This window comes from Macaca thibetana, chromosome 19 (genome assembly GCF_024542745.1).
Source record: "Macaca thibetana thibetana isolate TM-01 chromosome 19, ASM2454274v1, whole genome shotgun sequence".
In the NCBI taxonomy this organism is placed as follows: domain Eukaryota; kingdom Metazoa; phylum Chordata; class Mammalia; order Primates; family Cercopithecidae; genus Macaca; species Macaca thibetana.
Window position 1 is genome coordinate 31572107 of NC_065596.1, and position 21725 is coordinate 31593831.

Sequence of the window (21725 nt, forward strand, 5' to 3'; positions counted from 1 at the left end):
GTTTTCCTCACATCGGTCCAGGTGAGGATTGTTATCTCCATTTCACTTTTATTTTTTGCCCCTTGCCCCATCATCCCTATGTTATAGATGAGAAAATGGAGATTTTAAAAAAGGCTAGATCACTTGAGCAAAGTCACAGAGCTAAGGAGTCAGAAGTGTCAGAATTCAGCCAGGTGCGGTGGCTCAAGCCTGTAATCCCAACACTTTGGAAGGCCGAGGTGGGTGGATCACTTGAGATCAGGAGTTCGAGACCAGCCTGGCCAACATGGTGAAATCCTGTCTCTACTAAAAATACAAAAAATTAGCCAGATGTGGTGGCACGTGCCTATACTCCCAGCTACTCAGGAGGCTGAGACAGGAGAATCACTTGAGCCCAGGAAGCAGAGGTTGCAGTAAGCCGAGATTGCACCACTGCACTCCAGCCTGGGTGACAGGGCAAGACTCCATCTCAGGAAAGAAAAAAAAAAAAAAAAAAAGGAAAGTCAGAATTTGACCATTGGGATTCAAAGGCCCGTGGTATCACTACTGCACAAATCCATACTCTGAGAAGGAAATTTCCCTGTTACATCCACATGTACCCTCTGAGTCTCATTTGGTTCAAAACAGACTTGGATCACCCTTGGTCTATTAATGATGCATACCCCCATGTCAGAGAGAGGCCCAAATCCAGGCCCCCTGTGCCCTTTGCATTTAGTCTCAGCACCTGTTGCTAAGTCTCACCCAGACATCCAGCCCTATATCTCTGTCGCCCTCAGACCTATGTCCTGAGCCTTTGTTAAATGACTCATCTTCCAGCTCATGATCACACCTGAGAACTAGCATCTGACAATCTTGCCAGCTGTGCCCTTCCCTGAGGGATTCTGAACACTGTGACCCTCGTACCTCCTGACTCAGCCCATGGGTTCTGATGGCCCATTGTTTCATACTTCGCGGATTCTCTTCCTCCTTTTGTCTTTTCTTTCTTTCTTTCTTTCTTTTTTTTTTTTTTTTTGAGACAGAGTCTCACTCTGTCACCCAGGCTGGAGTGCAGGGGTGCGACCTCGGCTCACTGCAACCTCCGCCTCCCGGCAGAACCCCATTTCTTTTGGGGGAGATGCCGCCTTATTTCTTATAGTCGCGGTGAAACTGTCAATTATAGTTCTCCAACTCCACCCACCCACTGAGGTGGAGAAATGACACAGGCCAAGCCAACAAGATTAGTGTTTTCTCTCTGGCAACAATGACAGATTCAAGGGGTTGGCCCAGTTCAAATTGGACCAATTAGAGTTCCTCCCTGGGATTAATATCAAGATGCCAAGAGAAAGGAGATTTTTGTTTCTGTTAGTAGCTGCTATGTTCCCTCCATGCCCCTCCTTAGTACCTAAGATTGAATAAATCAATCACCAAGTCTTTTCAGGCTTATATTCCATTGGAGACATTAAAGTTCTCCTTGACCAGCCTGGGCAACATGGTAGAGTCCTAGCTCTACCGAAAAAAAAAAAAAACAACAACAACAATAGCTGGGCGTGGTGGCACATGCCTGTGGTCCCAGCTACTCAGGAGGCTGAGGTGGGAGGATGGCTGAAACCCAGGAGGTAGAAACTGCCTTAAGCATTGTTTGTGCAATGCTCACTGTACTCTAACCTGGGCAACAGAGTAAGACCTTGTCTCAAAATAGAAAAAAATCTCCTGGGCATTGGATGATACTAAGAAAGTATCAACTGTGTAAGGTGTGATAATGTAAGTTGGTTATGTTTAAAACGAATCTCTTTTGGAACAAGGATTCGCAAATTTTTAAAATAAAGGGCCACACGGTAAATACTTTAGCCTATGTGGACTAAGAGAGAAAAATGGAAGCTACTATGTAGATATTTAATAGCAAGAGAGAAAAAAAATTCACAATTTTTAATTGATGAAATTCAAAATGTAGTAATGATAATTTAGTACAAATTTTTTTGTTACTATTCCTTATCAAGCTCATGCCTGTAATCCCAGCACTTTGGGAGGCCGAGGTGGATGGATCATCTGAGGTCGGGAGTTCAAGATCAGCCTGACCAACTAGAGAAACCCTGTCTCTACTAAAAATACAAAAAATTTTAGCTGGGCGTGATGGTGCAAGCTTGTAATCCCAGCTACTCAGGAGGTTGAGGCAGGAGAATTGCTTGAGTCCAGGAGGCAGAGGTTGAGGTGAGCTGAGATCACGCCATTGCACTCTAGCCTGGGCAACAAGAGCGAAACTCCATCTCAAAAAATAAAAAAAAGTATTTTTAGAGCAGGGAAATTGGTCCAACAGCTGTAATTTGCCATCCCCTGTATTAAAAATGCATACTAAAATATTTAAGAATGAGATGATGTGATGACTGAGATTTGCTTCAAAATATTCTGGCATTAGGGAAGTGTGTGGTGGGAGTATAGGTGAAACAAGAATTGGTTTTGCATTAACTTTTTTTTTTCTTTTTTCTTTTTTTGTTGAGACAGGGTCTCACTCCATTACCCAAGCTGGAGTGCAGTGGTACAATCATAGCTCATTGCAGTCTCAACCTCTCAGGCTCAAGTGATCCTCCCACCTCAGCCTCCTGAGTAGCTGGGACCACAGATGCATGCCACCATGCACGGCTAATTTTTTAATCTTTTGTAGAGACCAGAGCCTCCCTATGTTGCCCAGGCTGGTCTTGAACTCCTGGGCTCAAGCAATCCTCGTGCCTCGGCCTTTCAAAGTGCTGGGGTTGCAGGAGCCACTGCACCAGACCTTGCATTCATTATCGAAGCTGGATGGTGGTATATGAAGATACATTATGTTATTCTATTTTACATATGTTTGAAATTTTCCACAATAAAAATTATAAAACAATTCTTTGAGTGGAGATGTCCACCCAGAAATGCATCCCTGGCATCAGAAGTTTAATGCCATGCTTGAAAGGCTTCCTCAGAATTTCTGGTATGGGGAAACTGTCATAAAACATCAGGGAGATTGATGAATGCAAGGTATCTCACACACCCAGGCCCCTTGTGGGGCACTGCCTTCTCATAGCACTAAGTGGCCCTGTTTCATAGCACATGACTCCAAGTAGCCACTGATTGGCTAAGATTTGGTCACCTGACTGGGATGCGATCAAATGATTGGCCATTCAGTGACCAATGATATGGCTGAAGAAGAAAAGGTGAGCAAGACGGATCATATTCTCTTTCCTGAGACTATTATCTGAGAGATCCTAGTGAAAGAGGAGGCGGGGTTTGACTCTGGACTGAAGACTGCTGGAACAGGGAAAAGGCACCAAAAGCACCTCTCCATAAGATGTGCCCACCAGCACCATGACAGTTTACCATTGCCATGACAACACTCAGAATTTACCAGCCCTTTTCTAGAAATTTCTGAATAACCCAACCCTTAAATTGCATGTAATTGAAAATGGGACTAAATATGACTACAGAACTGGCCCTGAGCTGCTACTTTGTGCTCAATGCCTATGGGGTAGCCCTGCTCTGCAAGGAGCAGTGCCTCTGCTACTTTTGGGCAGTGCTCCAGTTTTGGGCTCACCTGACCTGCACCACTAGGAGAGTGACTATTTATATCCTTGTAATAACTACCTCCTTCACACTCATCTTTCCCTAAAACAAGTTATGTTAAGCCTTTGCTTTAATGAAAACTTCCCAAAATGCCCTTTCAATTTGCACACACCACTCATTTCCTTCTACCACAGCAGACACCACCAGATGGATCTAGGCTGTGAGAAAGAGTTCTATCTGGACTTTTGGGAGCTCTCAAGATTTTTGACCCGAGTGGTGGTTTCATGGTTGTTCATTTGTGAATATTTAAGCTCTTCATATATTTTCTGCACTCTTTTCTATGCATATCTCACAATTTTTTCTCTTTCCTTTTTTGTTATTATTATTTTTTAAATAAAATAGAGGTGAGATCTTACATTGTTGCCCAGGCTGGTCTTGAACTCCTGGGCTCAAGTGATCCTCCCACTTCAGCCTGTGAAAGTACTGGGATTACAAGCATGAGCCACCATAGCCGGCACTATTATTATTATTATTATTATTACTATTATTTTGAGACCGAGTCTCGCTCTTGTCACCCAGTCTGGGGTACAATGGCACAATCCCCGGCCCACTGCAACCTCTGCCTCCTGGGTTCAAGCGATTCTTCTGCCTCAGCCTCCTGAGTTAGCTGGGTTTACAGACGCCCACCACCAAACCTGGCTCATTTTTGTATTTTTAGTAGAGACGGGGTTTCGCCATGTTGACCAGGCTGGTCTCGATCTCCTAACCTCAGGTGATCCACCCGCCTTGGCCTCCCAAAGTGTTGGAATTACAGACTTGAGCCACCGCGCCTGGCCAATTATTTTTTTAAACGTGGAAAATTTTACCTCCAAAGCTTTCGAACACTTTGCTCAGGAAAACTAAACACAAACTCTTTCAAAACTGTCTTTCACATACCAACCCACTGAATGTTTGAAAACCTGTGTGTTTTCTCCCGTGAAATAAAGCTCTTACCCAAGTTCTTCCAGGAAAATGAGGGATCACTTTAGGCAGTGGTGATGGCCAAAGTGACGATGAGAACTTGGTCTCTGCAGATCCCCACCTAGCCTGCCAGCAGGAACAACCCTGGATCCCCATCCAGCCCTCCCCGCAGGGCCAAAACACAGACAGGCGAGGAACCAGAGATGGCTGGTTTTATTAAGGGAGATCTAGTGCTTATCCCAGAATCAGCCCTTGCTGCCTATGGTCTTCTTGATCCAGTCCAGGTAGCGGCAGATGTTAGTATAGACACCAGGTCTGTCGGACCTCCCACAGGGGTCTGAGCCCCAGGATGTGATGCCCTGGAGTGCACCATTACACACCAGGGGGCCTCCAGAATCGCCCTAGACAGGGAGAATGAGAACAGGGTTGCATCTGAGATGTCCACAACATCCCTTTTCCTGCTGTGCCAGCGTTTTACCAATTCTTTAACATGACTGGTCCCCTGTAGCCAATGGGGGTAAAAGCATTGTCCCCTGAGACCAGTCAGGACAGGGCTTGGGAATTCCATGTACAGACAGACGTGGTGTCTAAGGGTAGTGGTCAAAACACTGACAGAAGAGGGGAAAGAATGAAATCCCAACCAGGCTTGGTGGCTCACCCCGGCAATCCCAGCATTTTGGGAGGCCGAGGCAGGCGGATCACTTGAAATCAAGAGTTCCAGACCAGCCTGGCCAACATGGTGAAACCCTGTCTCTACTAAAAATACAAAAATCAGCTGGGCGTGGTGGTGCACGCCTGTAATCACAGCTACTCGGGAGGCTGAGGTGGGAGAATTGCTTGAACCCGGGAGGCAGAGGCTGCAGTGAGCCAAGATTGTGCCACTGCACTCCAGCTTGGGGGGACAGAGCGAGACCCTGTCTCAAAAAAAAAAAAAAAAAAAAAAAAGTTCTCGAGGGTCCAATCCAGGGAGAAGACGGTAGGGATTACATGTAGAGGACTGAGCTTAAGTTTCCTCCATTCCTGGTCAATAGTGAAGGCATCATTGATTGCAGTTGCCAAACACAGGAGAAAGGATCAAGATTCTTGTGAACACACACACACACACACACACCCCCCATATCCCCAAGGGCCAATGGCTGAGATCTTTGTGGAAGACACCACTGTTTCTATAGAACAATCCAGAGAGACTCGCTTTCATGGCAGTATCGCTGATGGAAATGACTCCATTCTTGGCCCATGGGGAAGAAAGCATTGTCTTTAGGGACCAATCATTGGCAAAGGCGGTGGGGCTTCCAGGAAGGGGACAAAGCCAGGGGTAAGTGCTAGGAACAGCGAAGTTGCGGTTAGAAGAGAGAGTTATAGCTATAATCAGTCCCAAGAGGAAGGGATGGGAGCTCATTGAGGAGGCACTGAAGTCAATGGCACCATTTCCCCCAGCCAACTGGGAAGACACCATTGTCTCGCAAGGAACCAATCACAGAAGGGAACCAGCCTTGGGATTCTAGCCCGGTCTCAAAGAAAAGTGGCTGATCACCTGGCCAGTGGTAAAGTCGGCACAAATTCTATGATGTAATGCTGGGAACGAGAGCAGGGAACTCGCCTAACCTCTAGCCTCAGACTCTCTCCTTCCTGGACATCTACCCCACCGTCTATAGCCCCCAACTCTGCACCCTGTCCTGTAGGTAAAGGTTCGAAAGAAAACAGAAGCAATTAAATGCTCCTAACCCCTATGCGGTGTGACTTTCAGAGAAAGTTTGGCCTTCTCTGAACCTGGCTCCCACTCCATAGAGATAGGGGCGACCACTCCGGGTGCTAAGTCTTTGGGGTCACTCCCCTTACCACCCCCACCCCCATCCAAGCCTTGAACCTCTAGAGGGCAATGAGGGATGAGTGAGGAGGAAGATCTCAGAAATCGCTCACCTGGCACGTGTCAGCCCCTTTGCTGCTGCCTGCACAGACCATGCCATCTGTAATCTGCCCTGGGTAGGCATCCTCACACTTCTTCTGGGGAAAGATTTTTACTTCTGCACAGTTGAGAGTGTCAGGAAAATTCTCTGAGGGGGAAGAGGTTGTAAGATTCCCTGAGAGAGCAGCCATTTGCCTTCATCCCTGTCTGGATCGAACCCCTTTCTTTCCAGGATGTAATGGGGGAGTTTTCCAGCTGCCTGGGGGAATTTTCTGACACTCTGCACAGGGGACCTCACTTCTCACCACATGAAACAAAGCTGTACTCGCTGCTATTGGGCTTTCTCCATCTAAAGAGGAGCCCTCAGATCTCACATGTTTTTTCTTGCCCTGAGCCAATTTCAAATCAAGGGGCAGGGGGGTTACTTGGAGGTGCCCCTTTATGACACCTCTGAGCCTCTCTTTCCAGTCTTCCTGCCGTCAGACAGCCAGGTCCTCAATCTGTGCTAAATTCTGCTCCTTCCAAATGTCACCTCCTCCTGGAAGCCTTCCCTGATCACTCGAATTAAAAAATACCATCCCTGCATTACTCCCTATCTTTTTACGCTCCACAATATTTCCTTACAGCACTTAACTCTATCTAATATTTTATTTTATGTGTATTTGCTTATTGTCTGTTTCTCCTACCTAGCTTGCAACTCCATAACGACAAGAACTTTGTACAGTTTGCTCATGGCTGTGTATCCAGTGCTTGCAACAGCACCTGGGGCATAATAGGTGCTCAATAAACAAGAGTTGAATTAATGATTGAAAGTGGAATTGATCTTTTTTATTAACCTCTTTTGAGGAATAGACTTCTTCAAAGCCTCTCTGAGGGGGAAAAACTTCCATCTGGCATCTCTACGTGCCAAAAGCAATATGCTCATAATCTCATTTAATCCTCCCAACATCGCTTTGAAGGAGGGATGCATTCATTCATTTCATTATTTATTGATCCAGCCATCCATTCCACAAATATTTATTGAGCATCTACCATGTAGCAGGCACCATTCTGAGCACTAGAACACAATGAAGAAAACTGATGGAACCTGAACCCTCACGTAGCTAAAAAAATCTATTGGTTAGTGATTCCCATTTTGCAGATGAGGAAAGTGAGGCTCAGAGATGGAAAGGAATTTGCCCAGGGAGAAGGGGCAGAGCGATAGTTTGAACTGATCTACTTGATTTGCGAGCATGTGTGTTTCTACAGCAGCAAACTGTCTCATCCGAAGCATTCAGAGCAGGAGCGAGGCAGGCAGGGACCCGAATGCCAATTTTGCCACTTCCTGGAGAAGTTCCTTGACTGTCTGAGCTGAGTCCCAATGTTTTCACTGTGAAGGAAGACGAGGGGCTGTCTGGATTCTGGAGTCCCAAAGGGACAGCTTCATTGGAGGTCCAGACTCTGGGGTCCAGAGTCAAGAGGGAGCTAGGACTGCTGGAGCCTGGGAGAAGAAGGGCCTAGACTCCTGGTTCTGAGGGAAGAGGGGACCAGGGCCCAGGTTTCCTGGGTTCAAGAAGGAGAAAAAGGCCGGGGGCAGTGGCTCATGCTTGTAATCCCAGCACTTTGGGAGGCCGAGGCAGACGGATCACTTGAGGTCAGGAGTTTGAGACCAACCTGGCCAACATGGCGAAACCCTATCTCTATAGCAAATACAAAAATTAGCTGGGCTTGGTGGCGAGTGCCTGTAATCCCAGCTACTCGGGAGGCTGAGGCACGAGAATCACTTGAACCCGGGAGGCGGAGATTGTAGTGAGCTGAGATCATGCCACTGCACTCCAGCCTGGGCAATTGAGTGAAACTGTCTCCCCCAGCAAAAAAAAAAAAAAAAAAAAAAAAAAGGAGGAGGGTCGGGGGGAAGGTGCTTAGGAGCCTCTTTTCCTGGGCCTCTGAGAAGTCCAAATATCCCAAGTGTGTTAAGATTATATAAAATCCTATACAACCAAAGGTCTCATAGGATAGTGCTCTCTGCCATAAAGGAGGCTTTTCTGGCCCTGCTTAGCAATCTGCTAGTTGGTCCTCTTTCTCTCACCACTCTTGTTAGTAGTCTAGTCTTCGAGGCTTCTAATATGACTCCTGCTTGTGAATCTCAACATCATGATCACTTTCCCTTCCTTGTCTCCCTCTGGGGGACCAAGATTTGCCAATAGCTTGGGGTCCACTGAGCCAACCAGATCCTCCTCTCCCTCCCATTAGTGGACAAGCCCACTACCTCGGGGACTGGTGACAGTGCCCCAGCCCGAGATGATGCACGTCTGGCCAGGCTGGGTGCAATGATCTGCCAGGCTGATGGGCTTCACTTTGGGCCCCAGGGATGCCTGGTCACGCAGCTGAAGAAGCATCAGGTCGTGGTTGTGGTCCTCCACATCGCTGCTGTTGTAGCAGGGGTGTGGGATGGACTGAACCACAGGTATTTCTTGCTCTGGGCCATCTTTTTTCTGTAGGCTGTGGTCTCCCAGGCGTACTGTGTATTTCCTGTAATGGCGGGAATAGTTTGGGACCCAGGCAGTGGTATTGAACCCGGTTCCCTCCTCCTTCAGACCCAGGAGTCCAGTCCTCAGCTCTCTTCTTCCTGAGTCGAAACCCCAGCCCCCTCTTTCCTTTTAGCCTCAGCCGACCTCGGGACCCGTCATCCACTCACGGTTTTTTACAGTGGGCAGCCGTAAGGATCCAGTTGCCACCTATAAGGACACCGCCACAGAGTAGTTGCTTGCCCTGGAACAAGGCTGCCTGCCAAGGCTGCGAATGGGGTCGGCACTCCTGACCCCCCAGCACCTTGTTCTCCTGTGCCCTGGAGTGTCCTGCAGCAGGAGGGAGAGGGTTGGATCGCCACCCTCTGGGGGCAGTGCCAGGGCTGGGAAGGCCACTGTGGGTTCAAATGGACACACAGCAAGTTCTCCGCGTACAACTTAGTGAGGGAGGTCCAGGCATCCACACACTGCCACACAGGCAGACTCATTTCAGTCCGTGTGTCATCATACAAGAGTCACACACCCCAGAATGCCCCCACATGCTTCCACTTGAGTCTACATGCCCCCTGTACTCCCATGTGAATCTATGCCCCCAAGCAAGCAGCCCCCTACAGTCTGTAGGTATTCAGACAATTTACAGCATCACCGAACCTCCTCCTACCTGCTGCTACCTGTTTCTTGCCTCTGTCCACCCTGAGGAAAGCCCACAGAGGCTCCTGCATTATATCATACTCTTCACATTTGTGCACACGCACCCACATAACCACCACGGCATTCCCACAGACTCCCCAGCACCACTGCTGCCTTCAGAGCCCTGCCCTCCGGAGGCCTCCGCAACCCTCCTCACCTGCCCAGGCTTCCCCCAGCAAGAGCAGGAACATCCACGTCTTGGCTGCACGAGGTCGGGGGCGTCCCATGGTGAGGTCTGGTAAATGGAGAGGGCGGGGCCGGTAGACAGGAAGGAGGAGCCTGAAATCCCAGTTCTGGATTTGGGGATGGGGAAGGGAGCGGAGAATATCTGGAGCTGTTCTGGGCTTCTCTGGAGGAAGGGGGAGGCTGGGGGACTGGATTCCCACATTCCAAGGGAGAAGGGAGTCCTGGATGTCTGGGTCTGAGGGAACAGGGAGCTGGGAGCTGGGACTCCTAAATTTGGGAGAGGAGGAAGCCGGGGTCCAGACTGCTGGGTCTGGAGAGAGAAGGGCATCTGAGGCTCAGGTCCTGGAATCTGGAGAAGGAGGGTCCGGGGCCTGATGTCGGTGTCTGAGTACCTCTCTCTGCACCTCACCTTCCAGAATCCAGGGGCGGGGTCACCTACTGATTCGGACCCAGTGGAGGAGGCCCCAGTACTTCAGTTCTCGCTGCCTGGTACACGATTCTGGAGGCTTTTAGCTCGATTTTGGAGACTTTTAACTGGGAATCTCCGCCTCCTGCTCCTCCTCCTCCTGCACTAGAGCCTGGGGAGCTTCTGGGAACTGGAACACTGGGTGTGAGTGAGAAGGGGCGGAGGGGGCTGAATGTGAAATCTTGAGGGAGGAGGGGCTGGAATCTCAGACTTCTGAGGCTAGGGAGAGGAAGGAGTCGGTGCTGAGACTCTAGGATCTGAAACGTAAAGGGCTGGGGGCCAAGACTTTAGTTCTGAGAGGGGAGGAGGCTGGGGACCTGGATTCCTGGGTCTGAGGGAGAGGCTGGGGACCTGGACTCCTAAATCTAAGGGAGGAGGGGCTGGGACCTGGGCTTTTAGGTCTGAGCGAGGAGGGGCTGGAGGCCCAGGCTCCTGGGTCTGAGGGAGGAGGGGGCTGCTAGGGGCTGAGACTCCTGGGTCTGAGGGAGGAGGGGCTGGGGGCCTGGATTCCTGGGTGTGAGGGAGGAGGGAGCTGGGGGCTAAATTCTAAGTACTTTTAAAAGGAGCAGCTTGGAACCTGATCTTTTGTGGGAGGAGGGGCTGCTGCCAGTAACCCGGAACCGAAGAAAGGCAGGTCTTCCTGGGTCGGAAACCAGAGGGTGGATCAGGCCCCGCCCGCTGCCCCCTGAGAGGTCCGGGATCTGGGAAGGCAGGTTTGGGAGGCACTGTGACCTGGTTTCCCCTTCCCCTGGAGGCGGCAAGACCAACCCAAGCAGAACCCAGGAGTCTTGCTGCAACAGGGCTGATGGAGAGAGACTTTAGGCAGGACTTACTAGGGGTTTAACGGGGAGTTTCAAGCCGGTACCGGTGCCCTCATCTGCCCTTCATTGCCCACCCGTTTGCCCTCCACCCGTCTCACAGCTCAGGCAGAAAGAAGGTGCGGTTTCCCGCGTTTACTGTAAAATCATCCATTGGCTGTAAAGGTATCCAGACCCTCCCTCAATTTTCCCCCCAAGTCCCCGCCAGGATTCAAACCCAGGACACGCCCAGGACGGGGCCACAAGGGGCTGAGCTCGACACTGCCCAAGCTCCACGTGGGCGGAGCTACTGCGCCCCTGACGTCACGAAGGAGTGAGCTCCGGTGAAGGAGGCGGGTCCACAAGGGGTGGAGTCCCGAGGGGAAGTCCCATTGGGCAAAGTTCCGAAGGGCGGAGCTATTCTGTGTAAGTGGTTCCTTGGGGCGGAGCCACAGGCTGTGCTGTTCCAAGAGGGAGGCGATGGCTGTCGGTGACGTCATAGAGACGGGCTCTGAAGGGCGTGTCCCTGCTCGGTTCCGAGGGGGCGCGACTGTGTGTTGCTGGACCTCGTGAGGGGGCGGAGCCTCAGGGGCGGAGCCTCAGTGTCCAGAGGGGAGTCTCAGGGCAGATGGCAGTCAAGGGCGGGAACCATTGAGGCTGGAACCCTGCGGGAACCCCCGACCCCGTGCCCTTCGGCCTCTCTTGGTTTTCCAAGGTGCCCGTGTGGCTCGCAGGCTCAGCTCTCCATGATTTCTTGGATCCAGTCAAGGTAGTGGCATACGCTGGTGTAGACTGCTGGGCGCCGGGGTCTGGAGCAGGGCTCAGCACCCCCAGACACCACACCTGCCAAGGTTCCATTGCAAACCAGGGGGCCCCCAGAGTCACCCTGTACGTGAGAGACGGGCAGAGGAACTGTTAGGCCACTCTGCTCATGACAATTACACAGGCCACTTCCTCCTTCCCAGAAAGGCCCCAGCCCCTTCTTCCTCCAACATCTGAGAGTCCCCCATCTCCAGCCTCTCCTCCCTCAGACCCAGGAGTAAAAGCTCAGAGCCCCCACCTGCCCGCAGGACCTAACCTCCTCCTCCCCCAGGACTCAGACTCTGGACGCCCAGCCCACTCCTGCAGATCCAGAAGTCTGGAGCTCCAGACCTCTTCTCTTTTACACTGAGGAGTCCAGGCCCTGGTCCCGTCCTCTCCCAGGAACCAGGTTTCCCAGTCTCCTTCTCATTTTGACCCAGGAAGGCTGGGGGCCGACCCCTCTGCTCCCCTAAATCCTAGAAAGCTTGGCAGGACAGCCTCATTTTCCCTAGAATAAGGTCTCACCTGGCAGGAGCCTCGGCCCCCCTCCCACAGGCCTGCACAGAGCATGCTGTCCGAGATGTGGCCGGGGTATGCCCAGTGACAGAGTTTGTTCTCCAGGATGCTGATGTTGGCACACTGCAGTGTGACTGGAAACAGCGCTGTCAGGGAAGAGAACTGTCAAGGATCCGCAATTGTCTCCAACACACTGAGCACTCCACCGCCCTGAGTCCTCCCTGCAGCTTTTCCAAAGGACCCATGGAGCCACATTTAGGACTCTCAAAGACAGAGACAACAGACGGTGACAAAGAGACAGTCATAGCATGCAAGAGAAACAAATGGAGACAAGGAGGAAGAGGGCCAAGAAGAGAGAGAGGCTGGCCGGGCACAGTGGTTCACACCTGTAATCCCAACATTTTGGAGGCCAAGGCCAGCGGATCGCTTGAGGTCAGGAGTTTGGGACCAGCCCAGCCAACATAGTGAAACCCTGTCTCTACTGAATATACAAAAATTAGCCTGGCATGATGGCAGGCGCCTGTAATCCCAGCTACTCGGGAGGCTGAGGCACAAGAATCACTTGAACATGGGAGGTGGAGGTTGTAGTGAGCCGAGACTGGTCACTGCACTCCAGCCTGGGAGACAAAGCGAGACTCCATCTCAAAAAAAAAAAAAAAAAAAAAGAAAGAAAGAAAAAGAAGAAGAAAGGAAGAGAAACAGAAAGATGCATGCAGAGAGCCAAGAGCCAAGAGGAGATGCATATATAACTCCCCAGCACTTTGGGAGGCTGAGGCGGGCGGATCACAAGGTCAAGAGATTGAGACCATCCTGGCCAACATGGTGAAACCCCATCTCTACTAAAAATACAAAAAATTAGCTGGGCGTGCTGTTGCGCACCTGTAGTCCCAGGATTGCTGAGGTAGGAGGATTGCTTAAAACCCAGGAGGTGGAGGTTGCAGTGAGCCGAGATCACACCACTGCACTCCAGCCTGGGCAACAAGAGTGAGACTCCATCTCTTAAAAAAAAAGAAATAAATAAAAAAGGAAGAAATAGAGAAAGACCCAGAGACCTCAAGGGGTGGAAGGAAGGCAGTGAGATAAAGGGAAAAAGATTCACAGGAAGATGGTCACTGATGGAGACAGAGACATAGACAGAAATACCCGACACAGTGTAGTCAGTATAGATGTGGATATGGATATATAATACATATGTGCATTTATATAAGACATGAGCACAGTCTCAGCTGCATCAAGGGACATGATAAACAGAATTGGGAAACAGAAGTTGGGGATGGCGGCTGTGCAGGGAGACAGGAGCCATTGGGGTCCATTGGAGTGGATCAGAGAACTTGTCTTGGCTGAAGGGGGCAGCCTCTATTGACTCAGCCCAGTGCTTGCTATTTTGGGAATGTGAGTTCTTCAAACTTTTTCAAGTGAATCCAGAAACTGGCTTTTGTATAAAACCTTCCAAGTTTTAGATATTGGCAGCAACAAATTCAGCAACAAATTTAGATATTGGCAGCAACTGTTTTTGCAATCCACTGACCCAATTTGGCTAACGGGTCAGTGATCCGTGACTCTGAGAGACATGGCTTTATTCCCATTCTAAGATGAATGTATTTTCACATTTAAACATCTCTGGGCCAGGCACAGTGACTCACCCCTGCGATCCCAGCACTTTGGGAGGCCAGGAGTTTGAGACCAGCCTGGACAATATAGCAAGACCTCATCTTTGCTAAAAATAAAAAAATGACCCGGGTGTGGGGTGTGGTGGCGTATGTCTGTAATCCCAACTACTTGGGAGGTTGAAGAGAGAGGATTGCTTGAGCCCAGGAGTTCAAAGCTGCAGTGAGCCGTGATCACACCACTGCACTCCAGCCTGAGCAACAAAGCGAGACCCTGTCTCAAAAACAAACAAGCAAACAAACAAACAAAAACTCTGAAATTAGAATGTGTCTTCCAGAAAATGATGTTATATAATCAATAGGATCTTTCCTCCTCCTCCTCCTTCTCCTCTTCCTCTTCTTCTCCTCCTCCTCCTTCTCCCCTTTCTCTTTCTTCGCAGTTCATAAAATAATGGCACATCTTAAAAATTCTAGCATCGGCGAGGCGTAGTGGCTCATGCCTGTAATCCCAGCACTTTGGGAGGCAGAGGGGGGTGGATCATGAGGTCAGGAGATCGAGACCGTCCTGGCTAACACGGTGAAACCCCATCTCTACTAAAGATACAAAAAATTAGTGGGCGTGGTGGCGGGCGCTTGTAATCCCAGCTACTCAGGAGGCTGAGGCAGGAGAATGGCGTGAACCTGGGCGGCGGAGCTTGCAGTGAGCTGAGATCGCACCACTGCACTCCAGCCTGGGCGACAGAGCGAGACTCCGTCTCAAAAAAAAAAAAAAAAAAAAATTATAGCATCTTAGATTTGATTAAATATATCGATTGGCAGATAGATAGACTGACAGAGAGAGGAGAGAGAAAGGAAGAAGATAGAGATGAAAAGGCAGAGACAGAGAGGTGAGGGAGCCAGATCCCGGGCAAGAGGTTTCAGAGAGAGGTTTGGGCCAGGTCATACCCTTGGGACTGGACACGGCCCCCCAGCCTGATATGAGACATTGCGTGCCTGGGGAGACACAGGTCTGGCTGAGGTTGAGGGGCTGCACAGCAGGACTCAGACGTGCCTGCCTGGGCAGGCGGATCAGCATGATGTCATCATTGTGGTCATTGGCACTGAGGTCCTTGTTGAAGCCAGGGTGGGGGAAGAAGTCTGTGGCCCGGAACAGCTGCTCTGGACCCTCCCATTTCCAGAGGTGGTGCTCTCCCAGGCGGACCCACAGATACCTGCTGGGACAGGCCTCAGAGGTCAAGCCAGGTGAAGGTAAAGGTCCTTTCAGTCCCAGCCCTCTTTTCCTGTCCATCAGGGTGCTGTGTGACCCTACGGAAGCCACACACCCTCTCTGGGCCCTCGTCATCTATGTCTAGCCCAGGGTACTGTTATTTTAAGCAAGGCACACACCTCCTCTGTGTCCCTGGTCCTCACTCTGATGTTTTGTGTGCCCCCACCTTTGTAGCTGTCCCCACAGAGCACCCCCTCCTAGTTCCAGGCTGAGTGAGCCACCTTCCTCCCTCCTCACCTGGAGCCTTGGTGGTGACTTGGGTCCCCAGGAACGGTGTGGGCACGGGGGGCCCCACCTACCACATAACAACAGCCCCACCCCTGCCCCCACAGGTCTGGTGGCTTCTGTGGGAGTGGCTCTGTGTGTCTGAGTGGTGTGTGTGTATATGTGTGCATATGTGTGAAAGGGGATGGGATATGGAAAATCCCCGACTTGGGGGTCATCTCTGGCCTTAGCTTTTCCTGTCTATCATATCCTTCACCTTTCAATGCATGTCTTCCTGGTGTCTAACCTTAAGCCCTTACCACAGTTCCAGCCCACTTGTTCCCCTTGTGGCCCATGCCCTAGACAGCTGGGATCCTTTTGGGGTCGACAAGTCTATTCCCCAGCCTCTAACCTCTGACATTAGGCAGCAGGCTAATGACTGCAAATTCATGGTTGGGGAACCAGAGATATCTGTCTCTGTCTCTCTCTATCATTCTTGCTGTCTTGGTTCTGGATCTGGGAAAATAGTCCTCAACCCTATATCCCCTCATCCCCCTACCCTTCCCCTGCCTCTGACTCTCTTCCACCTTCATATCTCTGCATGTCTCCTGTTTGGAGACAATGGAACAATGTTCGGCTGAAACCTGAACATTGTTGTCCCAGCCTGATGTACAGGCCTAAGTTAAAAGAGGGCCCATCATGGAGCAATGCATGATGGGAAATTCCCACACAGCATCTCTTACCAGCATCAGTGCTTTATTCCCAGAGGGAAGAAAATGGGAACAGTATGGATGGTCACTTTTTAGAGGCAATGGAGAGAGGATTCCTGCATCAGGTAGCTTCCAGGATTCTATTAGAATGCCCAGAATCTAAGATTCTCGAATTCTCAGATTCTGACACCCTATTATCCATGATTCTACAATCTTGAGGCTCAAGGTTTAGAGTTTTATGAATCCAAGATCCTAATATTCCAGATTCCCCTGGATCAAAAAACTCCAGGATTCTAACATTATCTGAATTAAATCTAAGACTTGAACCTAGAATTTTAATATTCTGGGACAAAAAGACTAGAATTTTGGCTGGGCGCGGTGGCTCATGCCTGTAATCCCAGCACTTTGGGAGGCCAAGGAGGGCAGATCACAAGGTCAGGAGTTCGAGACCAGCCTGACCAATAGGGTGAAACCCCCGTCTCTACTAAAAATACAAAAAAAAAAAAAAAAATTAGCCTGGTGTGGTGGTGCATGCCTGTAATCCCAGCTACTCAGGAGGCTGAGGCAGGAGAATTGCTCGAACCCAGGAGGCGGAGGTTGCGGCGAGCTGAGATCGTGCCACTGTACTGCAGCCTGGGCAACAGAGGAAGACTCCGTCTCAAAAAAAAAATGACTAGAATTTCATAATTCTGTAAATCTATAACCTTAGAAATTTAACAGTCTGGGATTCAAATAGTTTAAGGCTCCAGAATTCTCTGAAACTCAATATTCTAGGATACTGTGTATCAAAGATTCTAGTACTGTGAGTTTCAATATTCAGTGAATCTAGAAAGCTCTGAATTTAAGATTGTAGGATCACACTAGCCATTATGGCTATTGAACACTTGAAATGTGGCTAGTCCATTTTGTAACAGGCTATTATGTGTAAAATACAGAACAGATTTCGAAGGCTTAGTACCAAAACAAAAGTAAACTGTATCATTCATACTTATTTAAACATTGATTACATGTCAAAATAAGTTTTTGAGTGTGTCAAGTTAAATCTATTAGAATTAATTTTACTCATTCCTTATTTTTTAAATGTGTCCACCAGAAATTTAAACTTACACACGTGACTGGCATCATAATTCCTTGGGGCAGTGCTGACCCAGACTGCTAAGATTCTAATAGTCTGCGAATCTATGATTCTAGAATTTGTGGAGGCTATTGCAGAATTTCATAAATTCAAGATTTTAGGACTCTACGATTCTGGATTTCTCTGGGTCAGTCTAGGATTTGAAGAGCCTAAGTTTCGAATCTTACACTCCTCAAACGAGATGTTGTGAGACTCTAGAATTTTAGGATTTGGGAGGCTACCCTTTCTAATTCTAAGAGTTGAACTTTTGGTATCAGAAGTGGAGGCTCTACACTTCCGGCCTATAGCACCCCTCACTCTCTCCTGACCCCCAGCCCCCGCCCCTCCCCAGCGTGGCCAGCCCGGGTCACTCACGGCTTGCGGCAGTGGGCAGCTGTGAGCAGCCAGCGGTCACTGATGAGGGTCGCCCCACAGAAGAGCCGGGTGAGGTGGAAGAGGCCAGCCTGCCAAGGCTGGGAGTTGGGGCGACATTCCTCGGCCCCGATGGCACGGGTGTCTGCCCAGCCATGCCCTGGGGTGGGGACGACGGACAAAGGGGTCAGCGAGGAGCAGGCTGGGAGGGCAGGGAGAGGATGCTGAGAAGCCTAGGGGGCAGGAGGCAGAAGCCTAGGACGGGAGGGAAGAGCAAGATGACCTTAGTACAGCCGTGAAGGGGCAGCCAGCCCGGAGCCTCACCTGCCAGCAGAGAGAGTAGAGCACAGAGGAGTCCCAGCTTCATGACCCCCGGGCACCTGGATCCCAGAACGTGCACCCGGCGCCCAGTGCTGCTTTATGGTAAGCCATGCCATCTCCTTCCTCCTTCATAGGGCCGCCCCTGTGATTAATCGGGATTGGGAAATGTCCCTGGGGGAGGGGGAAGCCCTGGGGCTGTGACAGGGGCCTTGGGAGAGGAGGTAAGTGCAGGGGGACCCTCTTTTGGGATGAACTGGTGCCTTGCTGGGCCAGAGCTTGACTGAATGGAGGAGGAGTGCTGGGGGTGTGGAGAGGTTGTGGGCACCTCCTCTGGGGTCTTCAGAGTGGGAACCCTCATTCCTCATCACCTTGGGCTACAAGATACAGAATCTTTTGTGTCCTGGAAAAGTAGGAAGATCCTTGAGGCCTAAGGTCCTGGGGTGCAGCAGGTGTATTTTGGACAAAGCAGTGGTGTGCAGAGACCAACCTCCCAGAGCAGGCTGGAGGGATGTGCAGGAGGACCACCAGAAAGCAGGCTAGGGGTGGGAGACAGAGTCAGGACTCAGACACAAGAGCAGAAGATACAAAGAGAGGGAGGTACAGGCACAGAAGGACCCCAGGTGAGAGGAGGGGCGGGAGGAGGAGAGAGAACACGAGAAAGATTGAGGGAAACCCAGGTGGAGAGAGGCAGAGACCACAAGGCAGCTGCACAGGTTTACACACCTCGCAGAACCTTCCCTGCCCTGGGGATTTGGGCCTCTTCCCACAAGGACAAGGCCCTCTCCTAGAATGTTGAGAAATCTGGTTCCATCTGGATTAACCCACTCTTGTCATAACCTGCCCCCTTCCCCACAGCTCCACCACCCAAGGACCCAGCTGCCCAACCCTCCAGGAAGCAAGTGCCTTGTGCTCTCTCTTAGTACATCCTGATCTTTGCCAAATCCTGAGAACATTTGCTATGTATCTTTTTCATCCATCTCCCTGTCCCCCACCCCATTGTCCTTTCCATCACCTCATCCTCCCTGCCTCTCTCCTCATCATTCCTTCTCACCAGGTGGACAGCTTCTGGAGGGCTGGGCTCAGGTCTGAGTCATCTCTGTGTCCCAGCATCACCCAGTTCCAGGCGGAACAGGACTTACAGAAGTCCTCAGGAGATGTTCATTGAATGAGTGAATGTCTTTCTCCATATCCTTCTTTTCCTAGTGAACTCCTACTCACCCTTCAACACCCAACCTCAATGCTCCCTCCTCCAGGAAATCTCTGGTTTCCTCAGGCAGAGTCCATCTTTGCCTCCCCTGGGCACTTACAATCCCTTCCACTTTCTCCTGCCCACAGGCCTGGTTATGAAGCTGGGCCTGGGCTCCCCTTGAATGTTCTCTCACTATGTTGTCATGGTTTGGAGCACGGACTCTGGAACTGAACCACATGTGTCCAAATCTCAGTGATTAGGTGTGATCAGTGATGAGGTGTGTGACTTTGGGCAAGTCACCAGACCTCTCTGTTTGCTCCATCTGTTTTTTTTGTTTTGTTTTGTTTTGTTTTTGTTTTTTGTTTTCCAAAATAGGGTATTGCTCTGTCACCCAGGCTGGAGTACAGTGGCACGATCTCAGCTCATTGCAACCTCTGCCTCCTTGGTTCAAGCAATTCTCCTGCCTCAACCTCCCAAGCAGCTGGGACTACAGGCGTGTGCCACGATGCCCAGCTAATTTCTGTATTTTTAGTAGAGCTAGGGTTTCACCATGTTGGCCAGGCTGGTCTCGAACTCTTGACTTTGTGATCCGCCCGCCTCAGCCTCCCAAAGTGCTGGGATTACAGGAGTGAGCCACCGCGCCCGGCCTGCTCCATCTGTTAAGTAGCAGTAATAATGAGGGTTGTTGTGGGGATTAAGCACATTTACACACATGGAGCACAACGGTGTCTGACACATGGTAAGCCTTCAATGTCTATCCATCCCCTGCAGAAACCTGTGGTGCCTTTATCATAGCGCATTTCACCCTTGCCTGCAGTTGTCCCACTCCCTTTCCAGACAGGGAAGCCCTTGAGATTGGGGACTGGGTATCCAGTATGTGCTAAGTGCCACCTTAACTGCTATTAAGAGCATTTTAGACCAGGTGCGGTGGCTCATGCCGGGCGCAGTGGCTCACACCCGTAATCTCAGCACTTTGGTGGGGCCGAGGCCGGTGGATCACTTGAAGTCGGGAGTTCAAGACCAGCCTGGCCAGTATGGTGAAACCCCGTCTCCATTAAAAACACAAAAATTAGCCAGGTATGGTGGCAGGTGCCTGTTATCCCAGCTACTCAGGAGGCTGAGGCAGGAGAATTGCTTGAACTTGGGAGGCGGAGGTTGCAGTGAGCCTAGATTGTGCCATTGCACTCCAGCCTGGGCAACAGAGCGAGACTCTCAAAAAAAAATAAAAATAAAAATAAAAAATAAAAAAAGAAAAGAAAAGAAAGAAAGAAAGAAAGAAAGGAACATTTTAATAGCTACCTTTACCAACTGTGTTATCAGTGCCTGGTGTTAGGTAAACTTTGCATGTATATTACCCCATTTAATTATTATTATTATTATTATTTTTTGACACACGGTCTCTGTTGCCAAGGCTGGAGTGCAGTGGCATGATCATAGTTCACTGCAGCCTCAATCTCCTGGACTCAAGTAATCCTCCTGCCTCAGCCTCCTGAGTAGCTAGGACTACAAGGTGTGCACCACCATGCAGGGCTATTTTTTTTTTTTTTAGTAGAGATGAGGTTTCACTATGTTGCTCAGGCTGATCTTAAACTCATGAGCTCAAGCATTCCACCTGCCTCAGCCTCCTAAAGTTCTGGGATTACAGGTGTGAGCCACTGCACCCAGCCTATCTCATTTAACTCTCACGAGCGTCTAATTAAGCAGGTGTCTCCATTTCACAGAGTGAAAACTGAGGAAGACAGAGCATTCAAGTAATTTGCTCAAAGTCATACAGCAAAGTGATTGAAATGCATTTCCTTCTCTACCTGGTGAACTCCTACTTATCCTTTAAACCCCTACACAAATGTCCCCTCATTGAGAAGCCTTTCCTGACTCCTTCAGGCACAGCCTGTGGACTTGATGTGGGGCACCCATACCCCCTTCTGTTACAGCACTGATCTATTTGTGTTGTGTTCACATAGCAATGGGGGTGACTTCTGTGTGCCGGGCACAATGCAGGTGCTTAGAAAATCACAGTGAACAAATATCTGAATCACTGCCCTCACAGAATTTGTGGGGAAGGGTGACATAGACCATTATCAAGTAAACATAAATGAGATAATTGCAGGTATAAAGGTGCTATAAAAAAATAAACGGAGCATCAGGACTGGGTGACCAAAAGTGGACTCCTCTAGCCTGGGCAATTCAGGAAGACCTCCTGGAGGAGGTGACTTTTGAGTGACACCCGAATGACAGGAATGTAAGGCTGGCCTGTCTCCCCGACCTAACTAGCAACTCCTTGAGGGTAGTGCCTGGTCTGATTCATCTTTGAGGCCTGGCATAAGACGTGGCTCAATAAACATTGTGGAGTGACTAAAGGGATGGGTGAGTTGCCTTTAAAAATGAATCGAGTTTTCAAGTTTGCACTGACCTCGCTTCTGATCCTTGGATGACAAACCCAGCTGATATGACTGACTGACATTTCCTGGGTGTGCTAATGGGGGCAGAATGGGAAAGAGGCCACGGAAGGGAGCTATGTACCAGACTCTGTGCTCAGACTTTGTACATCAACCTCCTGTGGGCTTTGCAGCGGGAGGGACCTTGTGATCACCCCTACGTATGTCCGCAGCACCCAGCACCGGGCCTG

General features: G+C 50.0%; 3 protein-coding genes across 4 annotated transcripts in view; all 3 read right to left on the reverse strand.

Annotated features, from left to right (window-relative positions):
- The window catches only part of KLK6 (kallikrein related peptidase 6), a 90401-nt gene that overhangs the window by 33151 nt on the left and 35525 nt on the right, over nt 1-21725 (reverse strand). The window lies entirely within an intron of this gene.
- Nucleotides 4642-10817, reverse strand: KLK8 (kallikrein related peptidase 8). Of its 2 annotated transcripts, XM_050771622.1 has the most exons (6): nt 10145-10327; nt 9707-9784; nt 9030-9189; nt 8601-8863; nt 6367-6500; nt 4642-4847 (listed from the first exon to the last, which is right to left on the reverse strand). In XM_050771622.1, the coding sequence occupies exons 2-6, from the start codon at nt 9774-9776 to the stop codon at nt 4692-4694; spliced, it is 783 nt and encodes a 260-aa protein (XP_050627579.1). In that variant the 5' UTR covers nt 9777-9784; nt 10145-10327; the 3' UTR covers nt 4642-4691. The 2 variants fall into 2 exon arrangements, with proteins under 2 accessions (XP_050627579.1, XP_050627580.1); XM_050771623.1 differs by lacking the exons at nt 6367-6500; nt 8601-8863; nt 9030-9189 and having other exon boundaries at nt 10145-10817.
- On the reverse strand, nt 11041-18001 carry KLK9 (kallikrein related peptidase 9). The gene is made up of 5 exons (XM_050771628.1): nt 17914-18001; nt 17593-17749; nt 14868-15133; nt 12325-12461; nt 11041-11884 (listed from the first exon to the last, which is right to left on the reverse strand). The coding sequence occupies exons 1-5, from the start codon at nt 17954-17956 to the stop codon at nt 11735-11737; spliced, it is 753 nt and encodes a 250-aa protein (XP_050627585.1). The 5' UTR covers nt 17957-18001; the 3' UTR covers nt 11041-11734.